The 20123-nt window shown below is 36.3% G+C and overlaps 1 protein-coding gene across 2 annotated transcripts in view; it reads right to left on the bottom strand.

The window, feature by feature from the left end:
- Positions 1–18761, bottom strand: part of IBTK (inhibitor of Bruton tyrosine kinase) — a 100944-nt gene extending 82183 nt beyond the window's left edge. For both annotated transcript variants that reach the window (XM_059177213.1, XM_059177214.1), the window contains exons 1-2: positions 18503–18761; positions 2774–3481 (exon numbers count right to left, since the gene is read on the bottom strand). In XM_059177213.1, coding sequence (XP_059033196.1) covers positions 2774–3094 — 321 coding nt within the window. In that variant the 5' untranslated portion in view covers positions 3095–3481; positions 18503–18761. The remainder of the gene's footprint in view (positions 1–2773; positions 3482–18502) is intronic.
- Between the last annotated feature and the right edge of the window lie 1362 nt (positions 18762–20123).

Genomic DNA, 20123 nt, shown 5'->3' with positions numbered 1-20123 from the left:
AAGAGGCATTAGATGCTAGAAACAAGGTACAGATTTATACCTATACAAAATGCTAGATGCCTGTGCACAACTGGCTAGAGTGAGAGATGAAGCCAAAATTAGATGAAGTGTTCAGGAAAAGTACTTGATACACACTAATTTTTCCAAACTGGTTATGAGCTAAACTGAATGAGTTTAATATGGCTCTCTCACTATTGCTGCCCATATACTGACAAAAATGTTAGAATCAAAAGACTACCTTGAGACTATAACTTCCAGTGGGGAAAGGTGGGATGTATTCTACTCTCCTTCTTTCAAGCCTATTCTTTAAAGCTTTGATAGTACTTTTGGATATACTGGCTAGATGCCCTCATACTAAAGAAAACAGAAAAATAAGCATTCTCTTATATTCAAATGACAGTTTTAAAACCATAAACTAGGAATAACTTTAATAAACTGGCCCTTGCTGTTTAATTATCCTAGGGCAGGGAGGTGGGAGGGCCCTTCAGAGCAGTTCTACTTAGTTTATAACTCTTCTATTTTAGTTTGAGGAGATTTATCTTGTTTATAATTTGACAATTAATTGTATTGCTCTGGCTCATGACCTGTTCTGTTTTGTGAGGTATCTGATATCCCTCTAATAAAATAGCTTTTGCTTAGGGAACCTTAGTTAGCTTCTGCTTCTATAAAATAAGAACTCTATTTATTTAATTACTTGGTTTTGGTCTATCTCCTTCTACTCAAACAAACAAAAAAAAGAATTCTGTCTGTCATGTTCATTACATATCCCTAGGACCTAGATTATTGCCTGGCATATATCACGTACTCAAAAAAACATTTGTTCCAAACACTGTACAAATAGTATAGCATTTAATCCACACAACCTTATGAATAAGATGGTTCTATTTCCAAATGAAGAAAATTAAAGCAAGTTTTTCCAGAATAGTAAGTAAACCACCACTATGAAAAAACAATAGTATAGCAAAACAGATACAGCAGAACCCTACAAACATAAACACTCTTTGCCAGCCACTCATCTTGTCATGGAATCAGAGTCAAAGAAGATATGCATAAAATAGGCTCTCTTTTCTCCAGCTTTTGGTAGACAAATAGTTTCTGCTGAGTTTTTCGGTTTTTGGGTTTTTTTTTAACTTTGGCAATCAGGAGCTGACAGTGTGGGAGTATATTTATTGTACAATTTGTTTTGGCAATTAAAAAGTCTTGTAGCTATAACGTTGTTATCAAATTCAATATATTTAAAATGTATTTGTATATGGTCTCTCTCTGCCAACCATAATACCTTAAGGGCTATAGTTGTCATAATACCTTATATGCTACAGGTGTCGAGAAGTGGAACTGACATGCACACTCCAATCACTGCAGCTCTTCCAATTTAATGATGTTCAAAGGTCAAAGGGAAAAAGGATATGCTATGTTGAGACTTTACTACTAAATGGATAGGAAAAGGTTTCTGTGTGGGAAAATTTTATCAGTGCAATGTATCCACTATTAGGTATCTATAACTGAGCAGTAGGCCTATGATAATAATAAAAGACAGTCAAGATAAGCGCAAGGAGGCTGAAGCAAAAATTTCCTGGCTTCTCTTAGCCAAGGAGGAAAGAATGATTGAGGATTTCTAAAGGGATATGAAACCCCAAAGATAAGGAAGATCCAAAATTCAGACCAGACCCTTTTTCAAATTGAAGCCCCAAATCCTGACACCTGAATTGGCAACACCTATGACAAGAGAAAATCCAAGGATGCTCTCAAGCTTGACAGGACTGGCAATCATCCAAATTTCTAGCAGACACTGGTAAAAAGCTGAGACTGTAGAAGTGGCAAAGGGTAAGAGTAGGGCTGATAAGATAATTTTAACTCTTACCAACCTAGCTTTCTAAATAAAACAGATTAAGGTAAGAGAATTAAAGCATCTAAATCAAATGTTTTAGATGTAAGAGGAATGAATTAACTGGTAAACTTTTTTAAAATCAAAAATAGATGAAGACACTGAAGATAAGCTCCCTAATGTGACCATAAGTTCCTTGAGGACAGGAAGTGTTTTGTTCTTCTCTGTGTCCTCTACAAGCATAATAAAATGCCTATATCCCCCCAAAAAACAAACAAACAAACAAAAATTTTCAATTTAAAACTCATGACTTCTGAGTTTTTAATGTGCACTCATTAGTGAAATGACGGAGTGCATCTCAAAACACTTCATTATTTGACTATACAGTACAACAAACCTAGATTGAATCTACTTGATGGGAAATTTCAAATAAATTAAACTGATTCTAATTATTGGCTTTTACAACTATAAACACTTTATCCTAGCCAAACAAGAAATAAGCATACTATCCAAAAAAATAGTCCCAAATGTTGTATTTCAATAACTAGTGCCCTTTTAAAGTAGCTAATAAAAGTTACAGAAAAGTAAAGCATTTTTCTTAAGAATACTAAAAGATACATAATATGGGTTAAATGATAAACGGTATGGGATTCACTTCAAAATAATGTAAGATAAACAAAGATGGTAGAGACATATATAAGACACAATTAGCCAACAGTGCATTATGTATTACAAACTTTGGTATATGTTTAAAATTTTGTATCATAAAAAATCTAAAAAATATATATGGGATTTGAATTCTAAAGATTAGTCAGTTACAACAGTAAAAGACATCAAACGACTAAAAAGAACAAACTCAAACCTCTGGAAAATAAATGAAGTGTTTGAAAAACACTAAGAAAAACATATGCCAGACCAAATAGTTTTAAATAAACAAATGACACTTACCTTCAATAGAGACCAAACACAATCAATATGTCCATAAAAAATGCTTCTGTGCAAAGCTGTCCATCCTGATTCCTTGTCTTTCACCGAAAGATCCACTCCTTTCTCAATAAGCCAATCTAACACTCCTTTCTTTCCACAAGAAGAAACAAGGTGGAGGGCATTTCTGCCAAAAGCATCTTTGATAGTTGCAGCATTGTAACAATAACTGGAGAGAAAGGCCTTAATCTGATTTTCATTCCCCTTTGTTACCACAGAAAGGACATCCAAAGCATGTTTCAGGGATCGACACTTTGATGTGCAGTCAGGGATGGAAGAATTCATCCTAATTGTTTTTAGACTCCTTAGTTTAGTTCTTTAAAATAGTCAGTTAAGACTAATTTTTTTAAAATTAAAAAGCCAGGACAAAAAGGTACTATTCAGAAAGATTTATAGAGAATAAATGACCTGTTTAGGATTATAATTTAAATCCTCAATGGCAAAAGTATAAAACTATATATCTTTGTACAATTTGCTTTGGCACTTAAATCAAAAAATTATAAATAGTTCTATAAAGTTTATATCAAATACAAGTCCTTTATTTAAAAAAAAAAAACCACTTTCCACAGTTTATGAATTATTCCTGGACTCAAGCACCAAGGGGGAGTGAGGAGGGGAACTCCCCCTCCACACTGTCTGATCCTTTTAAATATCCATAATTGCAAGAGTGACCTATAAAAGGAAAGAGAGAGAAAGTTAAAAAAAAAAGTACAAAATCAGTCTCTTGCTCTCAGATACTTTACAACAACCTCTATATATAAGTGCCCCTAAAAATAAATAAATAAGTGTGTCCCTAATTCCTATTTCAAAAAAATAAAAGTGTACCAACTTTTCAGCTTCACATCCACAGTATTTTAGAACTACATTAATCATCTTCACATCTTTTTTTCTATTCTGCTTAAGATTAACCTCTGTATCTCTGGAGTTCACCTCTTTCTTTTCAAAAGCTTTGTTTCTTCTCCCTTGTATTTTTACACTGTACTAGCCATGTCCCCACAAGATATAAGCACACTTAAATCCACCATCTTTATAACATCTTTATAACAATTATATATATTATAACAATTATAACAACAACCATCTTTATAACAATTGTTATAACAATAACAATCACATCTCAAACTGTAATTTACCCCCAAAATTGTCTCATTGCACCCACCACCCATCACCATCACAATAACCAATACTCTCATCATTCACTTTTTACTAAGGGCCAGGCGCTGTGATAATGTTCTCTGTGCCTGGAAAGTCCTTCACCATAGGACCATAGGAGGAGATGATAATTAAATATCAGGTAGCAAAACAACCAGGTATCAACCTGAAAAAAAAAAGAACTTTAGATACTTACTTTATACCTTACACCAATATAAATTCCAGATGGATCAATGACAAACATAAAAATAATACCATAAAAGCACCAGAAGAGAGCATTTAAGACTCTTTTTTATAATTTCAAAGTACAAAAGGCCTTTCTAATAAGTAAGGTCTGAAATTCAAGAGTATGAATAAAAGATTAATACATTTAATCAGTTTAAAGCCTACATTAAAAAATTTTAAGACAAAAAAGGAGAAAAAGCTTCTTTAACATATAGTCTCTACAAATAAAAGACCAAATAAATAAAACTCAAAGAATAAGACATTTCTCAAAAAAAAAAAAAAAAAAAGAAGAAGAGGAAATTAAACAGATTTTTAAAAAGAGACTCACCTCACTCAAAAGAAATATAAATTAAAACTATAATGAGATACCATGTGACAACATGAATGGAGCAAGAGAGTATAATGCTAAGTGAAGCCAGTCAGTCCGAGAAAGACATACTATATGATTTCACTCATATGTGGAATTTAAGAAAAAAACAAATGAACAAAGGGAAAAAAGAGAGAGAGACAAATCAAGAAACAGACTCTTAATTATAAAGAAAAAACTGACAGTTACCAGAGAGGAGGTGGGAGGGATGGGTAAAATAGGGATTAAGGAGTATACTTGTTAGTGATGAACAAAGGGTGATTCATGAAATTACTGAATCACTACACTGTACATGTGAAATTAATATAACACTGTATGTTAACTAATTGGAATTAAAATAAAAACTTTAAAAAAACTATAATGAGATACTATTTGTATCCATCAAAATAGGAAAGATCAAAAAGTTTGATATTACTATGTACTGACAAGACTGTAAGAAAATACGTACCCTACTCCATTGCCAGTAAGCATATAAACTCATACAGTCTGGAGGGAAATTTAATATAGTTATGAAAATGTAAACTATACCTTTTTTCTGACCCAAGCAATTTTACTTCTAGGAATTTATCTTGGAAAACTGTATCTATGTGTGAAATCGTGTTAGTATAAGAATATTCACTGAGTCATTGTTTGAAATAGTAAAGCATGGAAATTAGAAGTAATTATGTCATTAAACAGAGTATTACTCATGTATCAAATGAAGCCACTATATATTTTCGGATATGAAATAATCTACAAGATACACTGTACAATGTCCTTGAAAATGAGATGTGTATCAATACCATTTATGGAAAAATTGTATATGCATTTACATATTTATGCTTGAACATGCATGAAAGATGTCTAGAAGAAGACACAACAAAATGGTTAAGAGTGGTTCCTCTGGAGAAGAGCACCAATAGCTGGAGACAGAAATGGAAGGCAATCTTACTTGTATTTTACTACAAACCACTTCTGAATGCTTCACCATAAGCATGAATAACTATTCAGAACTAAATACCTAAAAAATATAAAGAAATGCTAATATATTGATTAGAGAGGCTGTAGGAAAATACAGAAAACTCAGCCACCAAATAAAGAGCCTCTAGTTTTTTTCCAATATGCTACCCTGTCTGCTTTGCCTTGTTTGGATCTGGAGAAATGAAATACAATTTGTCGACTATTTGATAAACTACTATCCCTCAAGTTTTTAACTACCTGAAAGAAAACTAACCACCCATATACCAGAAATTTTATAACTAGAGGGGATGACTTTACATTCAACATTTCTTCATCTTTTTATTTATCATCTCCTAATTATTTTTCTTTCAATATTTTTGTACTCTCAAGTTCATTCTATTTTATTTTAGTCCTCTGGATTTTAAATTAGTGAATCCATTTCATAATGGTTAGATACAATAGAAATTCTATGTTAATTCTCTTCTCCAAGGTATTGATCATAAATACTTAATAGAACCGTTCTAAAACCACAAAAAAACCCAAACAGCCAAAGCTATCTTGAGAAAGTAGAAGGTGAAAGCATCACACCCCAATTTCAAACTATGTTACAAAACTGTAGTAATTAAAACAGTATGATATTGGCACACAAAGAAACACATAGATCAATGGAACAGAATAGAGAGCCCAGACATAAACCCATGTATATATGATTTACAACAAAGGAACCAAGAATATACAATAGCAAGGGGACAATCTCCTCAATAAAGGGTGTTGGGAAAATTGGACAGCCACATGCAAAGGCATGAAACTGGACCCCTATCCTACACCATACCCAAAAATTAACTCAAATGATTTAAAGACTCAAATTTAAGATCTGAAACCATAAAACTCCTAGAAGAAAACACAGGCAGTAACCTCCCTGACATAGATCTTGAAGATGATTTTTTTAATCTGACAGCAACAGCAAAAGCAACAAAAGCAAAAATAAACAAGTAGCACCACACCAAATTAAAAAGTTTCTGCACAGCAAAGGAAACCATCAACAAAATGAAAAAGTAACCTACTGAATGGGAGAAAAATTTTTGCAAATCATACCTCTGATAAAGGGCTAATTGATATAAAGTATCCAAAGAATTCATAAAATTCAAGAGCAAAAAACTAAACCATCTAATTTTTAAAATGGCCAAAAGATTTAAATAGATTTTCCAAAAAAGACATGGAGATACCCAACAGGTACATAAAAAATGCTGACCATCACTAATCATCAGGGAAATGTAAATTAAAACCAAAAGGAGATAACACCTTTCTCCTTTAGAATGCCTATTATCAAAAAAATAAGAAAAAATTAGTGTTGCCAAGGACATAAAGAAAAAGGAACCCGATACACTACTGGTGGGAATGTAAATTAATATATCCACTATAGAAAGTACTGTGGAGGTTTCCCCCAAAATTAAAAATAGAACTAACCTAATACCCAGCAAGTCCACTTCTAGGTATTTATCCAAAGAAAACAAAACACTAACTCCATGTTCACTGCAGCATTATTTACATTATTTACAATAGCCAAGATATGGATAAATGGATTAAACAGTTATATACAAGAAGAGAAAAGCAAGATGGTGGAGGAGTAGCAAATTGATATGACATCAGGTGCCAGGAGTTTGGCTTATCTTACCAATTCCTTTTTTAGAATTTTTTTAAAAATTTTCATCTTTACAGTCATATTCCATCCCTTCATTGTATTTACCTTCATTTTTGTACATATATATGTTCCTGTTTCTTTAAAATTTTGGGAGGTAGTTTCTTCTAAGAGACCAAAATACACCCAAAATCTGTTCTATCCACCATTCTAATATATGTATGTACATTATTTTCCCCTCTTGCTTCTCCCCCCAGTTTTGGGTCTCTTCTGATTTGGTTAGTTTACATTTTTCTGGGCTCTCTGTCACCCTTTTAGCATTTATTCTCTCATTCACATATTCATATCTGGATAAAATGACAAGGCAAAAAAACTCACCACAAAAAAAAAAAAAAAAAAAAAAAAGAGGCTGTACCAATGGCTAGGGACTTCATCAATACAGACATTGGTAATATGTCAGAACTACAGTTCAGAATAACGATTATCAAGGTGCTAGCTGGGTTTGAAAAAGGCATGGAAGATATTAAAGAAACCCTTCCTGGAGAAATAAAATCACTTTCTGGAGAAATAAGAGAACTAAAATCTAATCAACTTGGAATAAAAAAAGCTATAATGAGGTGCAATCAAAAAATGGAGGCTCTTACTGCTAGGATAAATGAGGCAGAAGAGAGAATCAGTGATAGAGAAGACCAAATGACGGAGAATAAAGAAGCTGAGCAAAAGAGAGACAAAGAACTACTGGACCACAAGGGGAAAATTCAAGAGATAAGTGATACCATAAGATGAAATAATATTAGAATAATTGGGATTCCAGAAGAAGAGGAAAGAGAGAAAGTGGCAGAAGGTATATCAGAGCAAATTATACTAGAGAATTTCCATAATATGGCAAAGGGAAGAAGCATCAAAATCCAGGAAGCACAGAGAACCCCCTCAGAATGAAAAAAAACAGGTCCATGCTCCGTCATCTAAAAGTAAAACTTACAAGTCTCAGTGACAAAGAGAAAAATCCTGAAAGCAGCTCAAGACAAGAAGTCTGTCTTGTACATGACTATATACAATGGTAGAAATATTAGACTGGCATCAGACTTATCCACAGAGACCTGGCAGGCCAGAAAGAACTGGCATGATATATTCAGAGCACTCAATGAAAAAAATATGCAGCCAAGAATACTATATCCAGCCAGGCTATCATTGAAAACAAGAGTGATAAAAAGCTTCCAGGACAAACAAAAATTAAAAGAATTTGCAAACACCAAGCCAGTCCTATAGGAAATATTGAAAGGGGTCCTCTAAGCAAAGAGAGAGCCTAAATGTAGTAGACCAGAAAGGAACAGAGACAATATACAGTAACAGTCACCTTACAGGCAATACAATGGCACTAAATTCACATCTCTCAATAGTTACCCTGAATATATGGGGCACGTGGGTGGCTCAGTGGGTTAACCCTCTGCCTATAGCTCAGGTAATGATCTCAGGATACTGGGATCGAGGCCCACATCAGGCTCTCTGCTCAACAGGGAGCCTGCTTCCCCCTCTCTCTCTGCCTGCCTCTCTGCCTACTTATGATCTCTCTCTGTGTGTCAAATAAATAAATAAAATTAAAAAAAAAAAACAGATACCCTGAATGTAAATGTAAACGGGCTAAATGCCCCAATCAAAAGACACAGGGTATCAGAATGGATTAAAAAAAAATCAATATGCTGTCTATAAGAAACTCATTTTAGACCCAAAGACACCTCCAGATTTAAAGTGAGGGGGTGGAAAACAATTTACCATGCTAATGGACATCAAAAGAAAGCTGGGGCGGCAATCCTTTTTTCAGATAAATTAGACTTCAGGCCAAAGACTATAATAAGACATGAGGAAAGACACTATATCATACTCAAAGGGTCTGTCTAACAAGAAGATCTAACAATTTTAAATATGTATGCCTTTAACATGGGAGCAGCACACTATATAAACCAATTAATAACAATATCAAAGAAACACATTGACAATAATATAATAATAGTAGGGGACTTTAACACACCTCTCACTGAAATGGACAGGCCATCCAAGCAAAAGATCAACAAGAATAGAAAGGCCTTAAATGACACACTGGATCAGATGGACATCACAAATATATTTACCACATTCCATCCCAAAACAACAGAATACACATTCTTCTCTAGTGCACATAAAACATTCTCCAGAATAGATCAAATCCTGGGTCACAAATCAGGTCTCAATGGGTATCAAAAGACTGGGATCATTCCCTGCATATTTTCAGACCAAAATGCTTTGAAGCTAGAACTCAATCACAAGAGAAAAGTTGGAAAGAACTCAAATACATGGAGGCTAAAGAGTATCCTACATTCACTCTTGTGAAACTAAAGAAGAATTGAAAAAATTCATGGAAACAAATGAAAATGAAAACACAATCATTCAAAATCAGTGGGACAGAGCAAACGCAGTCCTGAGAAGAAAGTAAATGCGGTTCTGAGAAGAAAGTATACAAGCCTTTCTCAAAAAACAAGAAAGGTCTCAAGTATACAACCTAACCCTACACCTAAAGGATCTGGAGAAAGAACAGCAAAGAAAGCCTAAACCCATCAGAAGAAGAGAAATTATAAAGATCAGAGCAGAAATCAATGAAATTGATACTAAAAGAACAGAAGAAGAAATCAATGAAACTAGGAGCTGGTTCTATGAAAAAAAATTAGTAACATTGATAAACCCCTGGCCAGACTTATCCAAAAGAAAAGAGAAAGGACCCAAATTAATAAAATCATGGATGAAAGAGGATAGATTACAACAAACACCAAAGAAATACAAACAATTATAAGAACATATTAGGAGCAACTATATGCCAGCAAATTTGACAATCTAGAAAAAAATGGATGCACTCCTAGAGATTTATAAACTACCAAAACTGAACCAGGAAGAAATAGAAAACCTGAACGGACCCATGACCAGTAAAGAGATTGAAGCAGTCATCAAAAATCAACCCAACAAACAAGAGTCCAGGGCCAGAGGGCTCCCCAGGGAAATTCTACCAAACAGTTAAAGAAGAATACCTATTCTACTGATATTGTTCCAAAAACAGAAATGGAAAAAAAACCTCCAGCCTCATTTTATTACCTTGATCCCAAAACCAGACAAAGACCCCACCAAAAAGGAGAATTACAGATCACTATCCTTGATGAACACCGATGCAAAAATTCTCACCAAAATACTAGCCAACAGGATCCAACAGTACATTAAAATGATTATTCACCACGACCAAGTGGGATTTATTCCTGGGCTGCAAGGTTGGTTCAACATCTGCAAATCAATAATGTGATGCAATACATTAATAAAAGAAAGAACAAGAACCATATGATCCTCTCAATAGATGCTGAAAAAGCAGTTGACAAAGTACAGCATCCCTTCCTGATCAAAACTCTTCAAAGTATAGGGATAGAGGGGACATCATCAAAGCCATCTATGAAAAACCCACAGCAAATATCATTCTCAATGGGGAAAAACCGAGAGCTTTTCCGCTAAGGTCAGGAACACGGCAGGTATACCCACTATCACCACTGCCATTCAACATCCTACTAGAAGTCCTAGCTTCAGCAGACAACACAAAGAAACAAATCAGCAAAGAAGTCAAACTCTCACTTTTCACAGGTGATATGATACTTTATATGGAAAACCCAAAAGGCTCCACTCCAAAACTGCTAGAACTCATGCAGGAATTCAATAAAGTGTCAGGATATAAAATCAATGCATAGAAATTAGTTGCATTTCTCTACACCAACAGCAAGACAGAAGAAAGAGAAATTAAGGAGTCAATCCCATTTATAATTGCACCAAAAATTATAAGATACCTAGGAATAAACCTAACCAAAGATGCAAAGAATCTGTACTCAGAAAACTAGAAAGTACTCGTGAAAGATATTGAATAAGACATAAAGAAATGGAAAAACATTCCATGCTCATGGATTGGAAGAACAAATACTGTGAAGATGTCTACACTACCTAAAGCAATCTACACATTTCATGCAATCCCTATCAAAATACCATCAACTTTTTTCAAAGAAATGGAACAAATAATAAAATAAATATGGAACCAGGAAAGACCCCAAATAGCCAGAGGAATGTTAAAAAGAAATCAAAGTTGATGGCATCACAATTCCAGACTTCAAGCTCTATTACAAAGCTGTAATCATCAAGACAGTATGGTACTGGCACAAAAACAGACACAGAGATCAGTGGAACAGAAGAGAGAGCTCAGAAATGGACCCTCAACTCTATGGTCAACTAACCTTCAACAAAGCAGGAAAGACTGTCCAATGGAAAAAAAAACAGTCTCTTCAACAAATGGTGTTGGGAAAATTGGACAGCCACACGCAGAAGAACGAAACTGAACCATTTCCTTACACCACACACAAAAATAGACTCAAAATGGATGAAAGACCTCAATGTGAGACAGGAATCCATCAAAATCCTTAAGGAGAACACATGCAGCAACCTCTTCAACCTCAGCTGCAGCATCTTCTTCCTAGAAACATCGCCAAAGCAAGGGAAGCAAGGGCAAAAATGAACTATCGGAACTTCATCAAGTTCAAAAGTTTTTGCCCAGCAAAAGAAAGTCAACAAAACCAAAAAACAACTAACAGAATGAGAGAAGATATTTGCAAATACCAGATAAAGGGCTAGTATCCAAAATCTTTAAAGAATATAAAACTCAACACCCAAAGAACAAATAATCCAATCAAGAAATGGGCAGAGGACACGAACAGACATTTCTGCAAAGAAGACATCCAGATGGCCAACATACACATGAAAAAGTGCTCCACATCACTTGGCATCAGGGAAATTCAAATCAAAACCACAATGAGATACCACCTCACACCATTCAGAATGGCTAAAATTAACAAGTCAGGGAACGACAGATGTTGGAGGGGATGCGGAGAAAGGGGAACCCTCCTACACCGTTGGTGGGAATGCAAGCTGGTGCAGCCACCCTGAAAAGCAGTATGGAGATTCCTCCAAAAGTTGAAAATAGAGCTACCTTACGACCAAGCAATCACACTACTAGGTATTTACCCTAAAGATACAAGTGTAGTGACCCGAAGGGGCAAATGCACCTGAATGTTTACAGCAGCAATGTCCACAATAGCCAAGCTATGGAAAGAACCTAAGATGTCCATCAACAGATGAATGGATAAAAAAGATGTCGTAGCTATATATAATGGAATACTATGCAGCCATCAAAAGAACTGATATCTTGCCATTTGCGATGATATGGATGGAACTAGAGGGTATTATACTGAGCAAAATAAGTGAATCAGAGAAAGACAATTATCCTATGATCTCCCTGATATGAGGAATTTGAGAGGCAGAGTGGGGTTTGGGGGGTAGGGAAGTAAAAAATAAAACAAGATGGGATGGGGAAGGAGACAAACCATAAGAGACTCTTAATCTCACAGAACAAATTGAGGGTTGCTGGGGGGAGTGGGGGGATGGACACTGGGGAGGGTATGTGATATGGTGAGTGCTGTGAAGTGTGTAAGCCTAACGATTCACAGACCTGTACCCCTGGGGCAAATAATACACTATATGTTACCAAGCCATTAAAAAGGATGAGCTCTTGCCATTTGCAACAACACGGATGGACCTCAACGGCATTATGCTAAGTGAAATGAGTAAGAGGGAAGCAAATGGCATATGACTCTCTTATATCAGATTAGGGGTGGGAGGGCAGAACTGGATGAACTGGTTTGTTTTTGTTCTAAATAAACTGAATAAATTTTAAAAACTTAAAATAAACTTAAAATAAAACTTAAATAAAATAAATAAAAACTTAAAATAAAACTTAAATTCCCCAAAACACTTTTCTCATTTCAGTTTTTAAATACATATTTTGAATGACAAAAGAAAAAACAGTTATGAGGCAACTATTTGTAGGGACATATAGGATTTTACTATAAGTGTAGGGGAAACTTCTGTGCACCATAGATAGATATGAAACATTGCAAATGTGCACTTTCAACTCCCATTTCAAACCACACTAAGACTCAAAGTCCTAAATCTAACTAGCTCTTCGCTATTCTGACTTCCCCATCCAGAGGTAACAGCATAGAATTAGGATTCCCAATCTTTTCTAGCTCCAGTTGTTTCTACAAGTCTGTATGTTTTATAATTTGATATAAGGCTTATAACATTATTCCCACCTTAAATTGTTGATAGGTATAAAAAACAAAGTGTTCCTTTTTTTTTTTTTTTAAGATTTTTATTTATTTATTTGACAGAGAGAGATCACAAGTAGGCAGAAAGGCAGGCAGAGAGAGAGGAAGGGAAGCAAGCTCCCTGCTGAGCAGAGAGCCCGATGTGGGACTTGATCCCAGGACCCTGAGATCATGACCTGAGCCGAAGGCAGCGGCTTAACCCACTGAGCCACCCAGGCGCCCAAAAACAAAGCGTTTCTTAGTTGACATGATGAAAAAAGTAACAAAGCCTTAAGTAGTTGAAAACTACTTAACTAAACTAACTAAACTAAAACTTAACTAAACTACTTAACAAACTAAACTAGTTTAAACCTACTTTAAAACTACTTTTCCAGAAAACTGGAAAAAAATATACATAGCAAAATAGTCAATTATAGTTAACTTCATTTTTTTGAGGATCTAAAATATTTCCACCTTTGTACTTTCAGTGTATTCATAATACCTGAAAAGAACTACTTCCTGGCAAATAACTCAAACACTACATGAAAAAAATCAGAGTACAACCAAAGAAAATTCTCTAATTGTTACTATACATAAGCAATTACAATGAACAAAAAGGGGAATATTAAATGTAAAAATGGTAGTATACTATAATATATGGAGAAACATACAGAATACTATGAACATAAATATGGAAGTGACTAAGAGCTAGTGTTTCTTAGAGCCTTACATCTTTGGATTCAAATACAGCAATGCCAGCTGTTACTAGTTATGTAACTCTAAAAATTACGTAAATCTCTTATTTCTTCATCTGAAAACGGAAACAATGTCACCAATCTCACAGCATTACTGTAATGACAAATGAAATTGCTTAGCCTGGTACCTGCACAAAATAGGCATGCAACAAACAGTAGCTTTTATTACTATTATTTCTTCAGTAACAAAAGGGTAACAAATTTAATCTCAAAATTCATGTTTGAGTTTCATTGCCTCTGCTACCTGGTTTCCATGCATATTTCTCCAATTAAAACATATACACTAAGGCTACCAAAATGACCTCCAAACCTACAAATACTTTTAGATACTTTTAGTTCTGTTCTTAATTTACTTCGCTGCTTTTAGTCATTAACACCACATTCTTCTAAGTATCTGGATGGAACGAGAGGGTTCTCCTAAGAACACTTTTAATTTACTTCGCTGCTTTTAGTCATTAACACCACATTCTCCCAAGTATCTAGGAAGGGATACTGAAAGCATAGGGAACTACTGAAGCATTTAAGCATGGGCTCTCTCTCACCCCTTCTTCCAAAGACATTACTTCTTCCCCTTACCTTCAAATTTTGGAGCTCTCAATGTTCCATCGTCAGCCTTCTCTTCCTCTCTACTTCATATTCTCCCTGAATAATTTCAATCTCTTTCTACCTTTTAACTGTAACCTATATGCTCATAACCCCCAAATATGTCTTCTACCCTCACATCTTTCCTAAATTCCAGGCCCATATTTCCAATTACCAGTGTAAATGTTATTTATGCATTCAACAAATGCTTACTGAAGGCAAAAAAAGCAAGGGAAATAAATATTTACTAAGCACCTACTACATATTGGATATTTTACATCACAGAGAGGTTAAATAAGCCACCCAAATCATAGCACTAATAAAAGAGAAGTTGGAATTCAAGCACAGATCTGTTTAACAGCAATGTACAAGCTATTTCTTCTATACTACACTGCCTCTCCAGTGCATCCACAGTAGGTCACAGGTACTGGGAATACAAAATAAATATGGTATAAATATTTTAGATAACATAATAAAAATATAGGTTCATGGATAATACTTAAGTGAAAGTATAGCTCATTTAACATCTGTATTCAATGAACAAAATCTATTATCTACTATTGTCTCTACCATCAAAGGGTCACAGTTTGATAGAGAAGACTGATTATATTTAAGCAAATGATTAAAACATAAACCTATGGTAAAGATAAAACAAGTGACTCATAGGAATAGGGAGTTGAGAAGAGAGAGACAGGGAAGATTTCCTACATTAGGATGAGTATATGTTTGCCTGATAAATTCAGGGTGAGTAGCATTCAAGGCAGGGAGAAAAAATATAAATTAAAGCACTGGAATCATTTTAGTCTATTCTGAAAATTCCAAGTAATTCAGAAGACAGAAAACAGCGAGGCTTAATATATACACCAGGGCGGGACAGATTATGGACAGCTTTCTGTGCTTTTCTTTAGGGATAAAGAAAGCGAGCAATTCAGAGACACATTTAGATATTTAAGATCTTGAATATATAAAATGTGGTGATAACTCCCAAATTTTTAGCCAGATTATATATAATGGCAGCCAAGAAGTAGAGTAGGGGGTAAATACTTTGGAAATCAAAAAAAGAAAAGAAAAAACCTTTGAAAATGCAACAAATAAAAATTAACGGGGAAAAGTTGTTTATATGTGACGAATACAAAATGTTGATGGAAACTGAATTTTAACAGTACAGCTAGCTACAGGCAATTGTTCAACCTTGGGAACTAGCCCACCACAAAGGTGTTAGCCAGTAGAGGTTGAGCCCTCAACAGTGACTCATAATTGTTCCACTTATCCTTGGTTAGGAGTTTAGGTATCTTCCTAAAACACAAATCTGATCATGCCATTCTGACAAGTCCAAGCCTAATATCTACATTCCATGTGTTATGGTTAGCCTTGGGACGTCAGGAAGAGAACATCAATTAAGCCTGTCAATTAAGACATAGCCCATAAAATTCAGACTCTAAATTCAGAACACCAGAGGTAGGAACCCAGGTAGACCACTAACTAAATGATCCTAGGCACATCACAATTTCCTAAGTTTCAATTCTCTCACTTAGAAAAAGTGGCAACAAATATTTATAACTTGGGTTGTTCTGAAAAACAAATGAAACAGTTAATTCATATGTAATCACCTAACAAATGTTTTTAAAAAAAAAAGAAAGGGGGGGCTTATATTGATATACAGGTCAGAAAACGGCATATCTTTTTTAGAGTCCTTTCTGCTTGGAATGCTTTTCACCCAAACCCTTACAAGACTGCCAATGTGTCCATGCGTTAGTTACAGAGCATCTACCATCTTTTAAATTTTGATATGGACAACCTACATAAATTTCAACCTCATATTGCCTTTTTATATATGAGCACCTTCATTTTACAAATGAGGAAATTTACATGAAAGTTTAAATTACAAATACAGAAAAGTTTAAATTACAAATACAGATAAGTATACTCTAGATTCTATCTATTCTACTCTACCCAAATTACTCTCTCAAAATGCAGTTAGATAATCTTTTTTAATAATAAGTAGAACAGTGTACTACAAAAAAATTACCCTTATTTGTAGTCAGAAGAATTGGGATCCTACTACCCTTGGCCAGATAAAACCTTGGCCAAATAACTTAATATCCCTAATCCTATTTCGCCATCTGCAAAGTTGGTGATAATAACTTGTCCTGTTAGGATGGACCTTGGCTACACAAAGATTTTAAGTTCTCAGGGAAGGGGGAACTGGGGACAGGGTTGTCATTATTTCTTCATATTTATATATATATATATATATAAATACATATATATTCAATAAACAGACTTATTTATAAAGCACTAATACCAAAATATCTTCCTTTTAAACTTGCATCTATATTAAATTGTTACAAAGCTACAAATTATAACTCAAAATTGAATTTAAAAATTTTTTAATTCCTTCTGTAAGCCCTGAAAATAGTTCACATAACAATTTTAAAACACAAGAACTTGCTTCTTTAAGAGATTAGTAATTTCCCTTCATCAATATTGTATTTTAGTAAACGTTATCTCAAATACTCTCTTGGTACTAAAGATAGAGACTTCAATACCTTACCGATGCAATATCCAGTTTCACAACAGACAAATTCTGCAAATCTTAGGGGTCAAACACATCTCTATATGTAGCAAAAAAAATTACTGATCTATTAATAACGGTAAACTGATTTTGATACCATTTATAATAATAAACCGAGTAATAATGAGCTCCTTTATGTAATAGGTGAATTCATTTATGGTCTATTCAACTACATACGGTCCTAAAATATAATGAGAGTAAAAGAATGTAGTAAGTTCCTTCACAGAATTTAGCGTCCTAAGAACCCTCAATACAAGTTCTTTTTTTTTATTTAAATAATGAAACAGCCACTTTAAAAAATTTCTTGAGATAAACTATGCTCTAACTAAAGCTTCTGCAAATACCTGTAACAAATTCTTTTTAGAAAACACCTTTTTGCCCTCATCTATGTCTGTTTCTAAAACCAATACAAATCAAGGAATTCAAAACAAACAAACAAAAATCAAGAAGTAGCTACGCAAGGATGTGAATTGGTACATTATGAGTGGAGAAACACTATCACTCATTAAAAGAAAAAAAAAGTCCCAGTCTTTCAGTAATTCTGATAGATTTCGAATTTCAAACGCCCTACTTCGAAGCATGGAGGGAAGGGGAGCAGGGGGAGTGCTACATCAATTTCTGCTTCCTGAAAAAAATATCTTTAAGTTTTATTAACTATGTTGGAGAACAGCAGTCAAGGATGTCCGGGCTTACCAATTTCGCTATGACCTAAAACTTTTTTAAAACCACACAACGTGTTACAATAAAAAGCCTCGATCCTGTCTTCCTCAATCCCAAGAACCGATTCCTTTTTACACAATGGTCAATTCACACAGAATTCCAGAGTCAGTATCCCCACAGTGGAGTAAAACTCTATGACCCCACGAAGGGATAACGCTTCAAGGAATGGCTTCAAATTTAAGGCTCGAAGGGAAGTGACACAACTACCGAAACTAGCAAAGCAACAACGCTGGAGGGCGTGTCAGGCAGGACAGCAACGTAGCGCGTAGCAGAACAGCCCATTCATAAGCTGAGCGAGGTTGCAAGAAGGCGTACTCCAGGACCCCGATCCCTGGGCCCGCTCACCGCCGTCTCGCTCGAAGCGCGGCAGCCTCGGAGCCACTGGGCTCCCTCCCCGCGAGGTATCTGTGCCCCGGTCACCCGCACCCTCCGGAAACTGAATACTGTCCCACTGCCCGCCCCCCGCACCCCCCCGCCACCGGCTTAAGCGACACGGTCGCCTCAGCCTACTCCGCACAGTGAGGCCGCGCAGAGCACTCCCTCACCAGTCGCTAGATGAAAGTGCGCCGGTGTACTCCGCGAGACGAGCACACAGCCGCGCGGGGACTCATCCTCAGTGAAGACAACTGGAGAAACCGAACAGTGCCAGGGGGGAGGCTGGTCCCCAGGCCCCGCAGCTGTGGAGGCGGCTGCAGCTTCAGCCGCGACTACAGGCACCGGGAAGGGGGCTGGGAGAAAAGACCGGTGCGGGCGGAACCCAGGAATAAGACAGGCATTGATTGGCCGAGGCTCGTGTATGCCTCATGAGGATTGGCTGGTGTCTGCCCAGAAGGCCTCGCGTGGCAACACCTAAGCTATGGCCTTTCCCGGGAGCCCTGAGAGAACTTGACCCTGCCGGCCTTCGGACTACCGGCGCAAGCCAGGGGCGGGGAAACGCGGCAGCTGAGGATTCTCAGCCAACAGCGGTGGTGGAAATGTGCCTTTGGGGTCAGTGCGGCCTAGGTAGAAACGTCAGCTGCGGACTTGGGAGTTCCGGATAAACCCGGGTGGAGAGAGAGTCCTGGAGACCTGGCCGGATGACTTGTGCAGCCAGTCACCACGCAGTAGAAGCCAAATGCGTAGGCATCTTGCTCAGAAGAGTTCTCGCGTTGCCCTACCAGTGGGGTCACTGGAAAGCCAAAGCGCAGATTAGCAGCATCACACTTGCCTTCCCGCTCAAGCACCCAGATTGTCTGAGAGGCACTCCCTTGGCCCGAAGGCGTCACTGCCTTCCTAGATTGTTACTGGGACCTGCTGCGCACCAGGGTCACGTCAGTCAGTGCCTGCCACCAGGCTTACACTACCGCTTTTCCCCCATTTAACTCCACATCCAAGGCCGGTTTTAAAAGTGCTGGAGTGAAGGAAAAGAAAACAAAACAAACAAAACAAAACAAAAAACGGGGGGGGGGGGGTGGAGTGGGGACGACTAGGAAAGAAAGTAGCAGTATTAAGAGGAGGAAGAGGAAATTAGTACTAGTTTACCGAATGGGAAAACCTACAACAAAATGCCTCATACCGTAGAATTCAGTAAATGTTTGTTCAAGGAGGGATAGTTTGATTCACAACAAACACTAGCAGTTAGGAGTTGGCAGTACAGCTCGAGCCTCTGTATAGCACGAAGGTGTTGGACTACGTGTCTTTTTGAGATCCACCAGTTCAGCTTTACCGTCTTTTTGCAGCCTTCCTTGTGGAAGCACAAAACCAGACAGCTGGTTGGTGAAAGGGAAAGGTGAGAAGAGCCCTCTGCTGCCCTTCCCAATACAATGGTCTGTTCCTTTGCCCCTTATTCAAGGTGCCCTATTTCCTACTTTGATGTAACAAAAACCAGTTTTTACTGTAAAAATTAAGTGATTTTGAAAATAAACTATATATGATGACTTATAATAAGGAATAAAGAAACCAGTAATGGCAAATAAAGAAAATAATGTAAATAAATGCATAAGCCTAAGTTCGAATCTTTTATTGATCGCTTTCATTTGGCAAGTTAAATAGGTTTTCTGAAAACTTACTTTCCTTGTTTGTAAAATAGGAACAATAATGTATTTTAGAAGCGAAAATGCACTTATATTTGTGAAAAATGTAATTACGTAGATAGAGATATACAGTTCATAGAGTGCCTAGCACTTC

This window comes from Mustela lutreola, chromosome 6, assembly GCF_030435805.1.
Source record: "Mustela lutreola isolate mMusLut2 chromosome 6, mMusLut2.pri, whole genome shotgun sequence".
In the NCBI taxonomy this organism is placed as follows: Eukaryota; Metazoa; Chordata; class Mammalia; order Carnivora; family Mustelidae; genus Mustela; species Mustela lutreola.
Note: the sequence above shows the minus strand (reverse complement) of the source record. Positions and strands in the feature narration are given on the sequence as shown.